The sequence below is a fragment of the Adiantum capillus-veneris genome, chromosome 6, assembly GCF_014529385.1.
Source record: "Adiantum capillus-veneris isolate H3 chromosome 6, ASM1452938v2, whole genome shotgun sequence".
Classification (NCBI taxonomy): Eukaryota; Viridiplantae; Streptophyta; class Polypodiopsida; order Polypodiales; family Pteridaceae; genus Adiantum; species Adiantum capillus-veneris.
In genome coordinates, this window is record NC_140936.1 from 96,176,076 (window position 1) to 96,196,892 (window position 20,817).

Here is a 20,817-nt window from a genome sequence, read left to right on the forward strand (position 1 = left end):
GGGGGGGGGGGGGGGGGGAGAAGAGAGAGAGAGAGAGAGAGAGAGAGAGGTGGACCTAAAGAGAGGATTTCTTATGAAGTAAAACTTCTATTTTCCACTTCTGCATCAAAGCATAGAATCTATCTTCTGCGTCTTTTTCACCTGTCCTCAAAGCTTATATACACAGCGTCTAACTTTACCCTTAGCCTCTTACCCTAGCCCCATTCTCATGAAAGCTCTCATTATAAAAGGTCTTGCTGAGCCGGCGGCGCTCCCCTCTTCTGTGCCCTAAATCACCGGCAACCACCACTCATCCTGCTGCCTACATGCCGCTCATTGCAGCAGCAGGTGTGGCAGCGGCTTCCAGCTGAAGGCGCCTTTGTCCTTTTGTCAGCTCGCTCGCTATGTAAGTTCTTTCTTCTCGCATGTCTTATTGTGACATTTTCATTTGTGTGCGCATTGCCTCATACATAGCTCATGCTTTTCACGCTCTGATTGAACCCACATGCGCCAATGTTCCATATTTTCAGTCCCAAGTGGCTCTTCCTCTCCTTCCCTTTCCGACTTGCCTCCATTAGGTCACTCTAGTTCTAGCATCCCTTCAATTCGTACATAGACTTATGTGCTCCATTTTCCGCTATAGTTTGAGTCATTTTTTCTGCTCTTTACAGCTTCCTGGACTGTTGCTTTGCCCTAGTTCTCCATGGTTTCTCAGACAGAGGCCACAACTTCCAGGATACAGAAGGAGCATGCACGGCGTCATAGCAGCACGGAAGAGGAGGTTGCCTCTCATGGGAACGTAGCCTTTTGCCAGAGATCTCCTCTTTATGCTTCTGGGGAAGAATCGGCTGCCTCCACACTTGCAACTCTTGCTGAAGAAGCAAAACTTGCAACTGCTGAAGTCAAGGCTCCAGGAGATAAAGCACTGGCCGTTTGCAAGTCTCTCATTGCTGGAGGTGTGGCTGGTGGAGTGTAAGTTTTTCTCTCACACACGCCATCACACACACACACACGCAGACTCCTTTCTAGTACTTTATATCCACGGTTTTCATGTTTTTAAGTGCATGACATCTGAAAGCTTGCGTAGAGGTCATATTTTGCTAGTGTTTGATGTTGGTTTGTAATCACTTTCAATGAGTGGTTGGACGGAAACACAGAGATAATTGCAATTCACACACTCAGTGACACTTTTACAATTTAAACACTTGAAGAACTGGAAGAGAAAGAGAGTAGATGACACGACTTGGCGGATTTCCGAGCCAAGATGTATTGGCTCCACAAAGATTGGCGCCCCTTTGGGCATTTTTTAATTATTTATTTCACAAGGTATAACTCTTGAGGGTTCGACTGTGAGATTGTGTCCAGAATCTTGATGTTCTCAAGGAGTGGCCTTGGGGCACTTATAAAGTGTGCAAGGGATGCCAAAAGGTAAGCCCGAAAAGCAACATGTTTAGAAGCACTTGTTATTAGAAGCATATGCTCTTCATAAAGCTAGTGCTAAACTGCCAAAATCTGCAAGCGCAAAAGGCAAAAATTCCGTACAACAGTGCCACGTGATCACCTACAATGCAAAATGTAAAAGTTCGTACATCAATGCCACATGGCATGTCAATGTGATTTACGGAAATTAGCTCCACCCATTAAGCTTTTGACTTTTGGGTTTTAGGCCCCTTGGCCAGAGCTCCATAAGTTGGTAGAGTGAGGATTATCAATTCCTAACCCTTTTGGGCCACTCTTTTTCTTATAGGTTTTAGGCCTAGGCTGGTTCTTGCAAATCTCTATCAAGTTTCTTCCAAGAGCAAAGGTCCCTCAAACCCCTAACATCACACAAATGATTTTAAGATGAAAATACCACATAGGGAAATTGATCATGACAGAATTCCTACTCTGACCAAGAAATTGGCATGGACCACCTTCGTAGGGAGAGTGAGTCCAGGGCATGCCAAATGAAGTTTGAACGCATTGGACGGATGCGCCTATGACCTCGACATAGAAACCCTAACCCTAAAACATGTTACATACTGCCCTTTAAAATCAAACCAATCGTTCTCGATTGCAAAATAAAAATTTATTCATACTTCTAGCATTCATGCAACTTAAAATCTCACAATTGATCATTCAGTCATGTATCCTTGTGTCATGATGTCCGTGCTCAAAGAAAAGCCAGTTGCAGACACCTTAGTTGCGTGTGAAAATTGATCTTATGACCGGTTTCTTAGCCAATGCTGTGAAAGGTCAGTTGGATCTTACTTGTTTGGCGATCACACACCCAAGATCTTCTGTAAAAGGTTAGTGGATCCTGCTTGTGGTGCATGTACACACCTAAGATCATAGTTCTTAGTCATAATCATAATCTTTAGTAATCATAAATTCGTACAAAAGAATTCTTAGTTTATCACCAATCTTTATTCATAGTTTCTTTTCTTCAATTTGTGATTCTTAATTTGTTGTCGCTCCTTGAGTAGCTGGATGAGTGAAGTTCAACACCAACTCTTTGTTCTTGCGCTTAATGGTTCGTTCTCTTGCGTCAAATCGATCACGATACTTGTAGAATTGAGGCACGTCAAAGCCGACGATGCGGAAGCGTCCATAGAGAGAGAGAGAGAGAGAGAGAGAGAGAGAGAGAGAGAGAGAGAGAGAGAGAGAGAGAGAGAGAGAGAGAGAGAGAGAGAGAGAGAGAGAGAGAGAGAGAGAGAGAGAGAGAGAGAGAGAGAGAGATCCGAACCAACCAACGTTGGCAATGAATAACTGATTGTGTTATATTATTGGGGTTATGTGTGCTTATATAGCTATCTCAATAAATTGCCCTATCTAGACTTTGACAGATAAGTGAAGTAAATACCTAAAAGCAAATTAAATATTGGGATCACATTGAGCAGCTCACTTGAGATACCATAACTTCAACACCCTCCTTGCAGCTCATAGTGGACATAAACAGTGAGGCCAAGTCGATGAAGAAGCTACCATGGACATACGTGCAGAAGGCTTTGGACTATTGGATACACCTCGGTTTTGCTACCCTCAACTTCATACCTTAGAAGAATGTCATCTTGAGCATTGCTTGCCTTACAGAAAATTGAATTGTAGACCACTATACGTCCCAGAATCCCCATTCGTGAATTGTAAATACATCACGCCCAGAATACTTCTAGATAAAAAACATCAAAACACACCTTGTCCGTAATCCGGCCAACAACAATGGATTGGTGCACTCATCCATAGTGTCTTAGCTACGTCTGATTGGTTCCCTACCAGATGCATGTGCCTTGAACTCCGATCTAGAGGTTCAAACATCGATAACTTGAACTCCAACACAAGCAGCAACTGCCTTATGACTGAAAATCGGGCGTTGTGGCCACTGTGGCCGTCGTTAGATGTGCCATGCCGATCTCCTTTGTCAAATCTCTATCACTGTTATCTTTGTTCAGCTTGCCTTTGCCTTTGTCTTTTTTGAAACATTTTTAAGTTAATAATGTTTTGTTTTATCTAGTTTTGTTTCGTAGCAAATAAAGTGATCTAGTTTTTTTTTACCCTTTGTGTCCCTTGCTTTAATAGTTTTATGAGTGCTTTATCCCCTTTTATAATTCGTGAGTTCAGACTATTTTGAACTTATAAAGGTATATTTTTTTGAGTTCATGCTTCTATCTTTGGCTTCAAACTCCGGAGCCAAACAAAGGGTCGTGTCATAATTTATAACAATGGTTGTTAGACTTCATGGGTATCGAGGCAGCTAACTGAGTACTGTTACTGCCGTCCTTTTTAAGCTTGGCTCTGCCTTTGTTCTCCAGAAAACTCGTGCATTTGCTTTTGACTTCACAATCTCGAGCCAAACAAATTGTTGGTTTCCTTGAGAACTTCACTGTGCATAGGTCGCTAACTGGATGATGGACGAATCACGATACTCTTTCTAAAGCCATTTTTGGTGTTGGGTTATCCGAGTTGTTGATTGTTGACCAAGGGGCCCTGCACAATGTATGTACAAGATTTGAAAGATTTACTCCTAGGGATTACCACACAATCCCTAAGCCGCTCCACTAGCTCTAAGAAAATTGACCTGCGGAATCCTCAATGGTGGAGAAAATGTAGCAACGTTTTAAAATGCTGTCTGTGGAGAAGTGGAGGGGAGAATCGTCGCCAAGGGAAAGCCAAAGAGGCGTTTCTGGGTGCGTTTCAGAATGCTGGGAAGGAAAGAAGTTGTCGCCCAAGCAACAAGCAGCGTTTCAACAGGCGTTCGCAAGGGGAGGACGTCGCCTTCAAGACACTGCTAAGATAGCGTTTCAACACGCTTGCGAGTAGAGGAGAGGGGTTTGCTGCTAGACGCTCGCCCTTTTAGTGTTTTAGAACACTGTCGACGGCGTCATGCAACGCTCTTACCCAAATGGTAGCGCTAGGTGCACAACATCCAGCTCCGGTAGCATTTCACAACGATAAGGCATTAGGTAGCAGCTTTAGGTGGCTCCGATAGGGAGCAACCTCCCAACGCTTTAGAATGCCGATTGTAGGAGGAAAGTTGGAGTCGCCGCCAGCAAAGATGAGAGGATCTCCATGGGTTCTCGCATCTTCTCAACTGTTCGCCTTGCTCTACCAAGGCTTTGATACCATGTCAGTCGACGATGCGGAAGCGTCCATACCTTGGGGGGAGAAGAGGAAAGTTGGAGTCGCCGCCAGTAAAGATGAGAGGATCTCCATGGGTTCTCGCATCTTCTCAACTGTTCGCCTTGCTCTACCAAGGCTCTGATACCATGTCAGTCGTTGACGATGCGGAAGCGTCCATACCTTGGAGAGAGAGAGAGAGAGAGAGAGAGAGAGAGAGAGAGAGAGAGAGAGAGAGAGAGAGAGAGAGAGAGAGAGAGATTGAACCAACCAACCTTGGCAATGAATAATTGATTGTGTAATACAATGGGGGCTAGGTGTGCTTATATAGCCACCTCAGTAAATTGCCCTACCTAGACTTTGATAAATAAGAGAAATAAATGCTTAAAAGCCAAAATAAATATTGGGATCACATTGAGCAGTCCACTTGAGATGCCATAACTTTAACAGGTATGCCTAGTAGAATATCACATCCTCCCAAATCTGTAAGGAAGCGTCCATACCTTGGAGAGAGAGAGAGAGAGAGAGAGAGAGAGAGAGAGAGAGAGAGAGAGAGAGAGAGAGAGAGAGAGAGAGAGAGAGAGAGAGCCAACCAACCTTGGCAATGAATAATTGATTGTGTAATACAATGGGGGCTAGGTGTGCTTATATAGCCACCTCAGTAAATTGCCCTACCTAGACTTTGATAAATAAGAGAAATAAATGCTTAAAAGCCAAAATAAATATTGGGATCACATTGAGCAGTCCACTTGAGATGCCATAACTTTAACAGGTATGCCTAGTAGAATATCACATCCTCCCAAATCTGTAATATAGAATTCAACTGGATATGTGAATGTCTAAACTTAGAAGTTGACGTGATCCAATCAATGGCATTGATGATGTGTAGGTTCCGTTAGCCAATTGTGTTTCAATTTGTGTCCCCTTGGCATACTTCTCAATACCTAATCTTGCAACTAATTCTGGGGAGATAAAGTTTTGCATGGAGCTTGAATCGAAGAGGATAAGAGTAGTGTCAATGATAGAAACACCTATCAAGTTTGAAATCAATCCAATTGAGGATTGGGGTTTCTTGTTCACCGTGCTTCCATAAGGGAGGGATCTTTTAATATTGGGGTTTATCGGTTAGTCCTAGACATTATGGCTGAATTGTACTAGTTCGCGGGTGTGAGGGCATTTCAGGCGGAGTATCGAGGATTTGGGTTTCTCTACTGGGAAGGGGTGGTAATGTCAGTGAATACCAGTTCTTTCTTCTTAATGTGACCTAAGTTGTCGTATATTTGATATTACTTTTCCTATGCAATAAAGTAGAAAAGGTAGGCCACAATGTACTTCTCAATCTTTTTTGCAAAAGTAGTCCCGAAAGGTGGAGATTGGTGTCCGAAAATCTTGGATTGTAAGTTGGAAGAGCGTGCGAGGGATACATCCTGAGGCTAGACCATGTCGCTATCACATCTAGTTCAAATGTCTCATCAAGGAAGCGCGAGGAGAAAGTGAGCTTGAAGTCGTGCCAAGTCTTTGGACTATCCGATTTCTTGGTTAGGGTAGCCCACCATCTCAAAGCACTATCTTTGAGAAAAGAAGAGACTCGTAACAACTTGTAATTCTTTTATAAAATTTTCGCTTTTGAACAAGATATCAATTTGTTGTAAGAACTTGAGAGCGTTGTGGGAATCTTGGATGCGTGAAAAGATGAAAAATTTAACTGTAGCACCACTATCCTTGAAAAGTTTTGGACCCGAATCTGCCACCGGAAGTTCAGAGTAATAATAGTAATGATAATGGTACCTATCTGGTGAATAGTTGGGTGTAGTAGGTGGTGGTGGGACATAGGGCGGCGGTGCCGTGGGCAACGGTGAGGGTGCATTGGAAGCCGCACGGTTGTTCACCGGAAGCCATATTTTTGAAGCCTCCTAGAATTTGAGGGACATCTCTAGAGTTTGTTGTGAAGAGGTGATCGGGTAATTTCCGAGAAGGCTCAACTGGAAGAGGAGTAAATTTGAGACTTCTAGGGTGGCATAACAAGGTTAACAAGGGGATTCATGTGCAAAATCTTCAAAGCTTCGACACCAATGTCAAGTGCAACGGAATTGAAATGGTGAAGATCTAGGTTTTATACTTCCACAAATCTTTACTTCGTTCCTTGCATTAGTGATTGCTTTAGGGTTCCTTTTACTTTTTGCTGAGAGAGAGAGAGAGAGAGAGAGAGAGAGAGAGAGAGAGAGAGAGAGAGAGAGAGTTGTACAATTGATAGGAAACCTTTTTAAATTGGTTTCTGTGAATGTGAGTGTTCAAGAATGGTAGGTGGTGCCATTTGTGCACATCTTCTACTTTTAACTGAGCTTGTAAAGGGCTGTTTTTGACAAGTGAATGATTACTCCAATGCCGATGATTGTGTGTGGTCGCCTTGGCTGAAAATGGCAGCTCTGGGTCGCCATGCACCTGCCATGCGGTAACTAGCAATTGCGATCCTTGGGTCTGTTAGAGTTACACCACCGTTGCTTCGCCATCTTGTATGGCTAGTGATTGTCCCGAGTTGGCCACCCATCGCACATCATGTAGATTGCATGGGCGGATACTTTAGCACGTGTCCGATTGGTCATTTTTTGAGCCTGGCTGGGTGCACACATTTTTAGCCATTTTTGGGCTTTTATGTTTTTTGCACCAGTTACACATTTTGCCTTACCTCAACCTAAGATTCTATAAATAGAATGCTTAGGGTCTTGTAGTCATTCAAATTGTGTACTGAGAGCATCATTTGCAGAGCACTTGTGTTCTCTCTCTCTCTCTCTCTCTCTCTCTCGGCGCGCGTGTGCTCACACCCTCTCCGTTGCTCACTCTCACATGGTATCAATCGCCAAGTTGTGGAGGATCTTCATCGATCTCATCACCAAGGCCTAGCGCTTGCATCTGTGGCCCTTTCCATCGCGGAAAGCTGCAAAATCAGCCTAGTGTTTTTGGAAGCCCTAGCACTTTTGCAAATTCAGCCAGCGTTTTTGCATTGTAAGCCTTGATCTGATCCCATACAGGCAGCGCTTCCTTTTCAGCAGCAGATCGCAGCAAAACAGCCCCAGATCAGCCTTGCGCTTTTTGGGCTCCCTAGCGTTTTTTGCATCTTTTGGCGTTTTGCGCTTGCTGCGTTTTTGAAGACCTGTTGCGTTTTCAGTACAATGCTGAGCTTGTGCACCCAAGGAAGCGATATTCACTCGCATGGAGAGTTCTCGATTGCGAGGAACTTGTAGATCTACACCTTGGATAGGTATCTACACCCAATCGACACCATTTTGATACTTATTACTTGCTGTTTTTTTCTCTATTTTCAACCCCTCAACGGTTGAGAAGTGCGAGAACCCCCTCTTTTGACACTTTGCGACGCTCCTGTACCGATCGGTGGCGTACATGCACGCTGAAATCTCTATTGAAGTAGCATCTTCAGCACCCTTTGGAGCGTTTTTTGGGTGGACAGCAAGCTGAATTTTTACCCTTTATGCGGTTTATCACTCCCTTGCTCGTGAGGACACCATCCGGTGGTTGTCCGTACGGTTATCTTGGATTGCTACAGCATTGGAGACGATACCTTCATCGGTGACTTGCGATCTTATCGATCTACCTCTAGGACTACTCTTTGAGCACGTGACATGTCAACTCTGAAGTAGAAGGGACGACAACAACAGTTCCAGAAGGGGCTACCATGTTTCAGACGGATCACACTTGAACGGGAGTTGTACAACCTACATTTCAAGGATTTCAACTCACTCGATGGGTTGACCTGCCGCATGCGGGAACTTTGGGACAACCTTGCCTGAAACCGGCCTGGAGGGCGGTAGACGTAGGCTTTTACTCGAAACTTTACTTTAAGCTTTAACACATAGAGAAACCTTGCAAAAGGAACTTGTAACGGGAATTAACACTTCAAAGCACACACGGTTTGAAAGCTAGAATGCTCCGAGCAGACGCCGACAACCTGTAGACCCTAAAAACTGGCGCCCCTTTCGGTATTCTTTATTCCTTTAGAGGGTTAAAGTTACAAAACTAGAGTCTTGGGGATCTTCACCTGTATCCAACTAGATTACACTTGTTCTGGTAAAATTTCGGCAGCATAACGGTCCCAAAACTTGCCTTGAACAAATCCCCCTGTTGGAACTCACTTCCAAGGACTTAAAACCTTTGTTTTCAGCCCAAAAACAGCAATTACAGCTCGCTGTATTTACTGGTTTTTATCCTGTTTTCAGCCCTAAACAATCTTGGAACTGTCCTCTAACAGTCGGGCACTGTTCCCGATGCTTCTGGCCAGGTGGTACCATACGTAATGTACGGTACGTATCTGTTCGTATTGTACATCGTTCCGTATGGATAAATTTTTTATGTACGTAAAAATACGTACCTTTGTAAAAAACAAGTAAATGAGAAAATTTAAAAAAATTTCCGTTTCTCATTAGAGATTTAGAAAATGTATATCATGCAAACTACTTGGGGGCACATCAATGATTACTACACACATTTAACATTACCAACTAGAGATTCACTAACCAAGTACCAAGTAACGATCGTGTATAAAATACATTAAACATGTGTATCTCCTCCAAAAGAACAATAAAAAACCTTCAAGCATTGAACAATGAAAGTACCTGCTGACAATTGAACAATGAAAGCGTACATACTACATAATATAGAATCAGAACTGTAAACATAACGTTGGTTCAAGTAGCCCACACTGCTAATAAGGAGCGACCCACAATAGTGACAAATGTCAAGCCAAAATGGCTCCTAAGACAACATACATAAAGAAAAACACCCTGTTGAAATATGTGAAAATGTTTGGACTAGTCACTATTGTCTAGTGCCTAGTTGAACTCATCATCAGAAGAGGAAGATGATGACGCTGAAAAGAGCATGTCTCCATCTACAATGACATTGCCCTCTTCATCAAACTCTGGCTCTATCACCATAGCACATGTAGCCTCGACTGCACCATTTGAATCACTATCGTCCTCCCCCTCCTCTGTGTGAATGAGGCAAATTGCCTCATTCGCACGTTGCCGAGGAGTACGAATGGGTAGCTTCCCTTTGCGAATGCTCTTCCGTCGCGCACTCTCCTCACCTGCAACTTGTAGATGTAATGGAATGCTATAAGCTTGTGCACGAGACCTCGTCACACGCCGATCCACATCCTCCAGCTCTCTGCGAAGCATACGTACTATCTCCTCCTGCTCATGCCTGATATGTTGGTCCACCTTCTCCACATCAGAATTATCTACTAACTTTATACGTTAGGAATCAACCTATTGTACATCATGTTGACAATGGTGTAAATTAGAATTAAAGAATCATGTATAATTTTTTTAAATATAGACTATGAAGTGTGAAAGATGTAAATAGCTTATTCTCCATACTTGCTTGGGTGTCCCCAAAGCGTAGTAAGCTCATGTTGGCCGTGCAATACACTAACTTCTCCAACTGAGATGTGCTAAGGCGATTTCAGATCTTTGTATGGGTCAAAGAGTAAGCACTCCAGTTGCGCTCACAAGCATCTGCTGAGCAATCTTGCATTTGCGAGTGTCCGATGTCGTTGGTTTAATAATTACCATATATATATATATATATATATATATATATATATATATATATATATATATATATATATATATATATATATATATATATATATATATATATATATATATATATATATATATATATAGAGAGAGAGAGAGAGAGAGAGAGAGAGAGAGAGAGAGAGAGAGAGAGAGAGAGAGAGAAGCTTTGTTAGCTATTAGTAGATACCTGCGAGAGCACACGTAGAGCCAAAGTAGTCAAGCGTGGAAGACCTTGGCGACCATAACTTTGCCACCAAGTGAGAGCAAAAGTGGTTGCCTTTGAACACAATGCCACCGCACGCGAAAACGATGGCCCCAAGTTATTTATGTACCTGCACATCTTTGTATCTATTTCGAGTTGCTCTTGCTCATCGAACAAACGATTGATGTACTCATCCTTAAGTGTCAAGAGATCACTCTCTTTAAACAACCTTGGGGTCTTGTAGAAAGGATGGAGTAAAGCAGCCATCCCATGAATAGGACGGCTCATAAAATTCCACCTACTCTCTACAAGAGCGAAGATATCATCTCGACTGCAAAAAATCAGCAATGCCAAAGGTTAGACTCCATGCCACATGCAACATGGTAGGCCATAGCATGTGCCATGTACCACCCATCAATAGTACCAGTAGGAAAATATTTAATAGCATAAAGATCAAAGTTGGAAGAAGTTTAACATCTGATACTCAGCGTTGCTGGGTCAAGCCTTCGCATGCCGTGATATGGCTCTTCATTTGCATGAAGAGATGGTAAACAAGGCCCAATGTGGAGCCCTCCATGTCAGTGACTCGTAGCAACACATACATTGGCTGCAATGCCACTATCAGAGTCTGCACCTCTGTCCAAAAAGAGTCATCCAAGACACGCCTTTGAATGGCTTTGGTGTCCTCACTCTGTGCACGAGCCATGTCTCTCCACTTTGGGTCCACAACTGTCTGCAACCGTGGATCCCTCACCTTGCAGAGTCTTTGCAACACCAAATACATATATGCAAACATGGTCTTGGAAGGCCGCACCGTATCAAGGGTACTGTGGCTACGAAAGATGGCTAAAGCCTGATGCTTCTTTCGGAAGAATGTGGTCATCCTATTAGCCTTTGAAATTGTGGGCTGCACCCTAGGTAGTTTGTCTATGTCCTCCATCAGCAAATCTAAGCAATGGGTTGCACATGGAGTCCAAAAAATGTGAGGAAATGCTGCCTTTACCATTTCTCCCATAGCTTTGCAGTTGGCTGCATTATCTGTGACAACTGGAACCACATTCTCTTTACCAACATCATTGATGGCCCTACGAATATGCTCAAAGATGAACTCGCCTGTGATCTTCTCTCCTGCCTTCCTTGCATCCACAACACGCAAGAAATATGTACCAAGGCAAGACGAGAAGTATGTTAATGATGTGCCGCCTGCATATGTCACTCCATCCATCAAAGATGATGGTGCATCCAAATTGCTGCCATCCGGCCTTCACAAGACCAACGCCTTATCTATGAAGGCTTTTGCTCGTCCAATGCTGTGGCGCGCATCTTTTGTAATTGAGCCCACTCCATGAATCAATAGCATTTGCATCTACCTCGGCAATGGCCCTAACCATCCTCTTCCACTGGTCGGTCCTCAAGACATTGAAACTGATGTTACACTCAATGAGAGTGCGAGCAATCTCCATCTCAACCACTTTTTGACGCTCTCTCACCTAAGATAGAGAATGCACACGTGAAGGCAAGGTGGCCTGCCTAGGCACATGCACATCACCACCCTCCTCCTCCTCCTCCTCCTCCTCCTCGTCAACCTGCATGACACGAGCCCTCTTCCTGCTAGTAGATTTTTGAGACCTCGAGACCTCCTCTACCTGTGTAAAAGAATCACCAAGCTGTCCAAGAAGAGCATTTTGCAAAGCGTCTTTTGTTTGCTGTTTTTTTTTTTCCTTCTCGCAAATGTAGGAAATTTTTGAGCAAGCAATGCTTCCCGCACAGCCACAGGTACCTTATTGCATTTGCCACAATTATTTGTGCAATTGATGTCGGTCAGATGCATCACAACTCGAGTGATTGTACTCGACAATGTGACAAAAAAGTATTTGCATGACCACTTGCGACAACCTGCTCTAGCTTGCCTAGGAGTGTTGACAATTTCGATGACATTGGTGTGCTCCTTCCACAGGGGATTAGTTGGTTTCGGCATGATGGTTCTTGCTTGAAGGAAAACAGAGATAGAGAGAGAGGATGGTCAGAGAGAGAGAGAGAGAGAGAGAGAGAGAGAGAGAGAGAGAGAGAGAGAGAGAGAGAGAGAGAGAGAGAGAGAGGATGATCAAGTACTTTATGTGAACCTACAGACACACTGCTCAGTAAGTTGTACACTCTGTTGCGTTGCATTGCAAAAAATCCTTCAAAACGGCCATGCGTAGAATAGGCGCTCCTAATTTAACGTACGTACGGAAAAACTATGCTGCCCTAAGTACAAAAATGAAATCGCTATGCTCGTGCTCGCATCCGGACGCCCAATTGGCCCAAAATTTTTTAAATAAAAAAACTGTCGTACAATACGATGAGTCCGCATACTGTACGATCAGTACGATCATATTGTACAGTGAGGATCCGTACGTACGGATTGGTACAACCTTGATTCTGGCATCTATACGGCTACAAAACAGTCCAAAAACACCGCATAACCATGGCTAAAAATGCACCTGTAAGGTGAGGCTATCACCCTGGAGTAGCAATTAGCTACTCCTCTTCTTGCTCAAAGAGGCTCTTGCCTCGGCACAGAAGCATAAGACCACACAACTGTACATAGGTCAAATGAAAAGCCCTCTTGTGGGGCATCACATTACTGCACGTAGGGGAGAGAGAGAGCAGCATAAGGTGTGTAGGACATGACTTCTTGCACTACACTGTACATGAGAGGGAAAGCTTGCAATCAAAAGCTCTTAACTTGTGATAGGTTCTCAATGAAGCATCCCCCCAGCATAAATCGAGCGTCCCCTCTTCTGCACTTGACCTGTAATGCATCTGTGAACAAATAGATGTAAAAGGGGAAGAGTTCCATGTTTGCCAAAACCTGCGTATGGCTGAAAACGCAGCAAAACAGCCCTGTAAAGACGCTTTGATGCCTTCCAATGCTGAAAATGAGCTCTTTGGTCTTAGGTGAAGTCATGGGAAGCTCAAAAATGGAGAGAAATGGCTGAAAATCAGAGTCCTCAGTCTCCAAAAGTGCTCCAAAAAGTCAGTTACGAGTTCTGTTCTCCCAGACTTGGTAAATTGGTCAAAAAGTGCCACTTGGCACTTATGCATGCAATTTTCCCGCATTGGGCTTCCCGCTTATCCTCTCAATTGGTGCATCAGTTGACTTTGCAGCAGAGTAATAAAATGTCTCCTTGTCATTCTGAAGCTAATGACGCGAACAGATTTTGTTGCCCAAAATAGTAGTTCCCTAAATTTTAAGAAATGCTTCCATTGGACTCTCACTCGTCATCTGACCATCTCTCACCACTTGGACCACGTCCAAAAATGCAATGTAGCCCAGTTCTCGGGTGATTTTCTCTTGGTGACTCCACCTTGGCACTGTGCCTCGATTGAGTTAATTTCCTAGTATCCACCAACTTATTAAGTCGGCAAGGGGACCTAAATGACTTTGAACTGAGCCTAGATACCCTTTTACTACTGGAATTCCAGTGCCGATCAACTTCCCATCTGCGGGTGAAACTATTACACTGGCCATACAATGGTCGACCATTTGCAACTTCAAAAAGAGAGTCTCAAAAATTAAACAAAAATCATTGGAAAGAAACCAACAACTAAGGTTAGCATTTGCCTTGTCCTCGTGACATGGTTAACAGTTGCTCTTTCCTTGGCACACATGGCTGTCCTCTTACTATTCAAGCTTTCCCCACGCTTTGATCCCTACTTTGAGAGTTTGCTCACATATGGACGTACCTCTTTTCCCACCTGGGACGAATTTGCCCTTCCCTTAGACAGATCGAGGGGCACTCCGCATTCAGAGTCGGAGTTGCTGTTGATGCAGAAGGAGCTTTGATAGCTCAAGGAGGCAACAAGAAAGGTAAAGGTAAGAAGAAGAAGAAGAAGAAGAAGAAGGAAATCGAATGATACCACTGCCACAAGAAAGGGCACAGAGAATCAAAATGCAAAAAGAAGTGAGACGAGGCTGTAAGGTGCATCGGAAGTGAATGTTGAACTTTGCTCAAGATGAATGCTTCGAACTGTGCTCAAGGGTTCCTTTTACTTACGGAAGGGAAAGCCTTCCGTTCCTTTAGTGAGATAGTGCAATGGACACAAACAAAGTGGAGAACACTGTGAATGAAGGTGTTGAGACTGAGAGATAGAGAGAAGAATACGACACTAGAATGTTGTCAAACTCTCTTCTGAAGGCGTCACTCTCTATGGCGAGAGCGGTCTACTATTGATTGCACAAATCTCTACAATGCTTGGACTTGCCGACGATGTCGACGACGATGAGGACGACGATGAGGCTGGCTGAAATCTGAAAATGCTAAGGGCTGAAATCTGCAAATCTTTATCTGCTGAATTTTGACTCTTATGTCGGTGCCGATGGGATGACGATGATGCAACGACAATGTGTTGAAAACACAGATGCTGAAATCTGCAAACTTCGATGGAATTTGACGGTGCGGCTCTTGTAGGGAGACTCATGGGTAGGCAGATAGTCACTATGGGTGACAACCATGAGATTCGAGTGTCTGGAACATGCTAGATTACCCTCTTTCGTTCTACCTCAGACCCGACGTGGAGATGCTTTACGTTCCGGACATGGCCTTCAACCTCCTCTCTGTGTCGAGTTTGGACTCTCAGGGAGCTGACATACACTTTGGGAGTGGCACAATGACCATTTTTGATTCTACGACAGGTACTATCCTTGCACGCAGTGAGCGCGATGGTTCCCTATACTGCCTCATTGCTCTTCTGTCTTGGACCACGGAGTCTTCTTCTCTATGGCATGCATGATTTGGACATCTATGTTATCAGCAGCTTTAGCAGGTTGCTAGGACCTCTATGGTGGGGGTTTACTAGCGATACGCTCCTCATCAGATGTATGCGAGGCTTGCCAGATGGGGAAGCAACATAGGGTTGCCTTTCCGAAGCAGGTATCCAACCGAGCTTCGGCACCATTGGCATTGGTTCACATTGATCTATGTGGCCCGATGAGCATCCCTTCATTTTTTGGCTCACAGTTTTTGCTTGTGCTTGTGGATGATTTCAGCAGGTACACTTGGGCTTCGTTCTTAAAGCTCAAGTCGGAGGCTTTCAACTTCATTTGGAGTTGGAAGATGATGGTTCTCCTTCGGTGGAGGCGGTCCCACCTCGCAAGGAGAAGTTAGTACCTGGTTGGCTCTACTCTACGGTTTCTTACTCTGGAGTCACGAAGTTACTAGACTTGCCTAACCCTGGACAACCTCGACGTTCTGCATGCCTCAAGGAGAGGTAAGTTTATGACGACGCAGAGTTCGCAAACTTTGCACTCATGTTTCAGATTCAGGCTTCACCTGTTTAGCCTTCCTCGGTGGAGGAAGCATTCCAACATGATTGCTGGAAGCGTGCCATGCAGATAGAGATGGACGCTATTGAGCGGAATAACACCTGGACTTTGGTTCCCATGTCCAACAAGTGAAAGGTGGTTTTTTCTAAATGGATTTTCAAGATGAAGTACAAGGCCAATGGTTCCCTCGACAAACACAAGGCGAGACTTGTTGCTCGGGGTTTCAAATAGCGACTAGGCGTGGACTTTGACGAGACCTTTGCTCCCACCGCTCGAAATGACTAATATACGCACAGTGTTTGCTCTCGCAGCCAACTTTGGTTGGCCTATCTTCCAGATGGATGTCAAAAGTGCGTTTCTGAATGGAGATTTGGATAAAGAAGTTTATGTGGAGTAACCTCTTGGGTTTCGTATACCAGGCAAGGAGGATTGGGTCTATCAGTTGTGGAAAGCATTTTATGGACTGAAGCAGATTGGATGACAATGGTACCTCACACTTGACCAATTTCTTGTTGAGCTGGGGTTACAACGTACCTCATCATATTCCAACTGATATGTTGTCTTTGATGGCTCTTCGGTTATGACAATGATTGTCTATGTGGACGATCTCATTTTCACAGGGTCATGGACCAGCAGGATCAAGTCAATCATGAAAGCTATGGAGACACGTTTTGAGATGATTGATCTTGGGCTTCTTCACTATCTTCTTGGATTCGAGATTTTTAAGACACCAGACGACGTCTTTTTTTCTCAGCGGAAGTATACGAAGGCTATCCTGGAGCGATTCCAAAAGACAGGCTGTAGGACGATTGACACTCCCCTTGAGTCCGGGGAGAACATATCGCTTCACGATCCTTCCCCATGGATTGACTTGGAGTAGTACACGAATGTTGTTGGCTACCTCGTATGGTCAACTTATTCTCGACCAGAGATCTGTTACACAGTTTTTGTCCTCAATTTCTTCAACACCCGACCTCGTCAGTGACATTGGCAGTGTGCCCAGTGTACTTTGCGGCACATCAGCGGCACCTTGGACCATGGTGTGTTCTATGGTTGCTCCTAGGGTTGCACCCTACTTAATTGGTGCGATTGAGATTGGGCAGGAAATTCAAATACTCGGCGCTCTACCACAGCAGTAGTTCACACTCGGCTCAAGACCCATTTCATGGAGCAGTAAGCGGCAACCCATCGTTGCGCTATCTTCCACAGAGGCGGAGTACATAGCAGCTTGGTATGTTGCTTTGCGAGGCCATATGGCTACGGAGATTACTGGGAGAGTTGTGTTTTTCCCAGACTGCTACGACTCGTCTTTTTGTGCGACAATCAGAGTTGCATTGCTATTGCCAAGAACCCTATCTCTCATGCTCGGACAAAGCACATTGAGGTGCAGTACCACTATGTTCGGGAGTGGGTTTTGGCTGGAGATCTTCATTTGGAGTATGTCCCTACAACTGACAATGCAACATACATCTTCACGAAGGTTGTACCTCAACAAACCTTGGCTTCTCACCTTCGACTCATCTGTGTTGTCTCAGCACGCTGAGAGGGGGTGTTAGAGTTACACCACCGTTGCTTCACCATTTTGTAGGGCTAGTGATTGTCCCGGGTTGGCCACCCATCGTACATCATGTAGATTGCATGGGCGGACACTTCAGCATGTGTCCGGACGGTCATTTTTGAGCGTGGCTGCGTGCACACATTTTTAGCCATTTTTGGGCTTTTATGTTTTTTGCACCAGTTACACATTTTGCCCTACCTCAACCTAAGATTCTATAAATAGAATGCTTATTTTTTATTCTCAAAAATACGTCTAGTACGCGTATTGTACACCACGTATTAAGCGTCCCGTCTCGTACCGTAGCTGCTATGCATTCAGATTGTGTATTCAGAGCATCATTTGCAGAGCACTTTTGTTTTCTCTCTCTTTCTCTCTCCCCCTCCAATGTTTTCGGCGGGCATGGCTGAAAATGGCAGCTTTGGGTCGCCGTGCTAGGGTTGCTTGGTACTTGCCACATAATGATTACTGCATGCCATGCATGCTTTGTACAAGTGTCCATCTGCGTCGCATGTGCTATGCATGTGGTGTCCAAGTGTCCATTGCTTGCTATGCAATAACTTCCGCTGGCCATGCATGCCTTGTACAAATGTCCACTTGCGATGCATGTGCCATCCAAGTGTCCACTTGCGCGGCATGTGTCATGCATGTGGTGTCCAAGTGTCCATGTGCCTTGCATGCTCCGCCAAGTGCTAGGTGTCAATGCTAGTTTATGGGTCACCCTACATGCTCAAGCACCCGATGTTTAAGTTCCTGAAAAAATTCAGCCAAAGCAGTGCCTTCAACAATTGCAAATAATCAGCCCTTCATTGTTTAGAAAGCCATGAAAAGAAATGTTGCTCTACCAAATATGCGATTCATATCAAAACTATAAAATATAGGCACACGTTGCGCATCACCATCATAACGTTGATCTTATCGATCAATAAGCTGCAAAATATATGTAGGAAAATCCACGAGCTTGTTCCTAGAAAGGAAAACATGGGTGCGTCTTTGTTCTTCATTGTGCCGAAGGTCTTTCAAAAAAGTGACGAAGGCCTTTGTAAACTTGCTTTGCACCATCGGAGTACGGAGCAAGAGCAGTCAAATTGGTCAAGTGAACAAGAGAAAAAGAAAGTATGACCTTGCAATGAATAATTGAAAATTGACAAGCCTTGCATTATTGTTAATCTTGAAGACTAGTTAAATTTTTTAGTATTGAGTGGAAAATTCAATTAAGAACTTAACTATTGGCAGTATCTGTTTCTCCTTGATGCCATTAAAGCAAGGGATTCTTGGCTATTGACAAATTATTTAGAAGATGCGAACAAGACACTTTAAAATTAAAGGCAAGGATTAAAGCTACCCTACCTAAACAGGTTTTAATGTTGGATGATTCTTGAAAGTTTTTAGAAGAAAGCCATTAGTATCACACATTTACATATTTTTTCAGGACACGTCCCTTTTTGTAGTCAGAGCAAGGTACAATAGTGGAGATCTTACTTTTTCAAACACTTAGGCATACGTAGTCTACTAGTGCTGAATGGCCTGATTTTCCAGTGGGAATAAAGCCTAGTATAACAACTGTCATATAACTGGTTCTAAACTCAGTCTGTTGTAGAATATATTCAAACATATACAACCAGTTTCTCATACGAAGTGGTGAGTAGTGCCCTTAAAGGTATTTTGCATAAAGATCCTTAATAAAGCTGCACTACACATGATCTGAAAGGGAGGTTTGGTGTTTTTTTGATGCATATTCTTTCATTTTGTAGTTTTATCATCATTGTGTGCGCGGTTTACAATGCAGCTGTCATGAATCATGACATTGACTGCCAATGGTTAAAACGTCTCTTCTCATGTTTTGCAATGGTTGCCAAATTATATTTTGCCATTGATGCTGAATATTATCTGACATTAAGAATTTTGTCATATTCAGTTCACGAAGTGCTGTGGCTCCACTTGAACGATTGAAGATTCTTCTTCAAGTAGGATTCCTCTCCTTTTCTGTTTTTTTCTGGTGCTCTTCTCAAATTCAGATGCCGTGTCAAGTCTTATGAGAAACAATTTTCTTTGGTTTTTAGAACATGTTGGAAATTTTTATTCAGGGTCCAAGTATTTTTGGTCTGTTCAGATATCTATGTTTATACGACGAAAAAGAACCATTTGCCTCCTTTTTATGCATGACCTCACCTACTTGATCTTGTAATTGAAAGTTATATACCTAGACATGAGGATTGGATAATCATTTATAAAAAGTGATACTTATACATCAGGATTGGATATTCATTTTTCAAGATTGCATTCAAGCAAGTGCATCCGTTTCCTGATGGCAGGGTAGTCGAAAGCTTTAGCATGTTCCACATGTTGCATTTTACTTCTTCTGAGTGTTTTTGAGCCATGCTTTCTAAAATGGATGTGATCTTTGCATATTTGAATAATTAGTTCTGTCAACAGTTTATTTGTAGTGTAAATGTTTTTTTTGGGGGCCTGTATCTCTTGATTCTGTGGCTATCATTTTGAATGGGTGAAGCTTGAAGCAGTTTGAGATGATAATCTCAGGTTCAAAATCCACTGAAGCCTAAATATAATGGCACGGTGCAAGGCTTGAAGTACATTTGGTCAAACGAAGGCTTAGCTGGATTTTTCAAAGGGAATGGAACGAATTGTGCTCGAATAATTCCTAACTCTGCTGTGAAGTTTTACAGTTATGAACAGGCTTCAAGGTATGCTGTCTTGAACTTTGAAGGAGTTGCTCAGGCAAATTAAGTTATTTTGGTATGGGGCACCTATCAAGGGGCAGAATGTTTTGTGATGTCTGGATGTGAATTTTCATGCCTTGAGAGCATCGGCCCTTGGTCTGGACGACCCCCTCTTTCTCTAGCAAGTAAGTCAACTGCTTTCTCCAGCATGTCCCGACTTTTTCCAATTTTCCTGGAGCTTCAGATCGGTTGTAAAGTCACTCTGATCTTGAGCCCCTCAAGAAGTGTCTGGGCACATTTTTCAGGCTATTAGTTCTTTTCAAGGTGATTTATGCATGCATCTGATGTCTTAAGGATTGCCTACCAATGTGACAATATTTGTTAAGTGCAGCTTATTGATCTTATGGGGCAATTGTTTGACTCTATCTGTTTAGATATTTAGCCGTATTGATTGGAAACTGGTCAAGAGCTTTGCTCTTGATGGTTGGGGGATGCTATAAAGAGACTTCAAAGAGATTTGTTTTTGGGCTTTCAGTTCGGTATTAGGGATGAACAGGAAGCTACACAGATGAAACGTTCTGTTGAGTGGGCTGTGTTGTGCAAAAAGATAGTGATTATGAGATAATCAATGTGAAATTAGTGAAATTGAAGTGTAGGCGTGTAGCTGGTCAGGATTATACATTTTCTATCAGAATATGAGCTTGTTATTAGTATCATTGTCAAATAGTTTATTACTTCCTGCACAGTTCAGAGTGCCTTTGCTGATTTCCTTGGTGATTCACCCTTTTTGGGCTGCAGTGCAATCTTGTGGTTGTACAGGAGGGAGACTGGGCAAGGTATGTTGGAGTTCTTTCTCTGATATGTAGCATGATCATTGTTCTTATTGAGTTTAAATGGTGGAT

At 43.4% G+C, this 20,817-nt stretch overlaps 1 protein-coding gene across 1 annotated transcript in view; it reads left to right on the top strand.

Annotated features, from left to right (window-relative positions):
- Positions 1-245: 245 nt before the first annotated feature.
- Positions 246-20,817, top strand: part of ADNT1 (adenine nucleotide transporter 1) — a 35,451-nt gene continuing 14,879 nt past the window's right edge. The window contains exons 1-5 of the mRNA XM_086514563.1: positions 246-385; positions 651-951; positions 19,153-19,201; positions 19,776-19,939; positions 20,714-20,751. Coding sequence (XP_086370689.1) covers positions 683-951; positions 19,153-19,201; positions 19,776-19,939; positions 20,714-20,751 — 520 coding nt within the window. The 5' untranslated portion in view covers positions 246-385; positions 651-682. The remainder of the gene's footprint in view (positions 386-650; positions 952-19,152; positions 19,202-19,775; positions 19,940-20,713; positions 20,752-20,817) is intronic.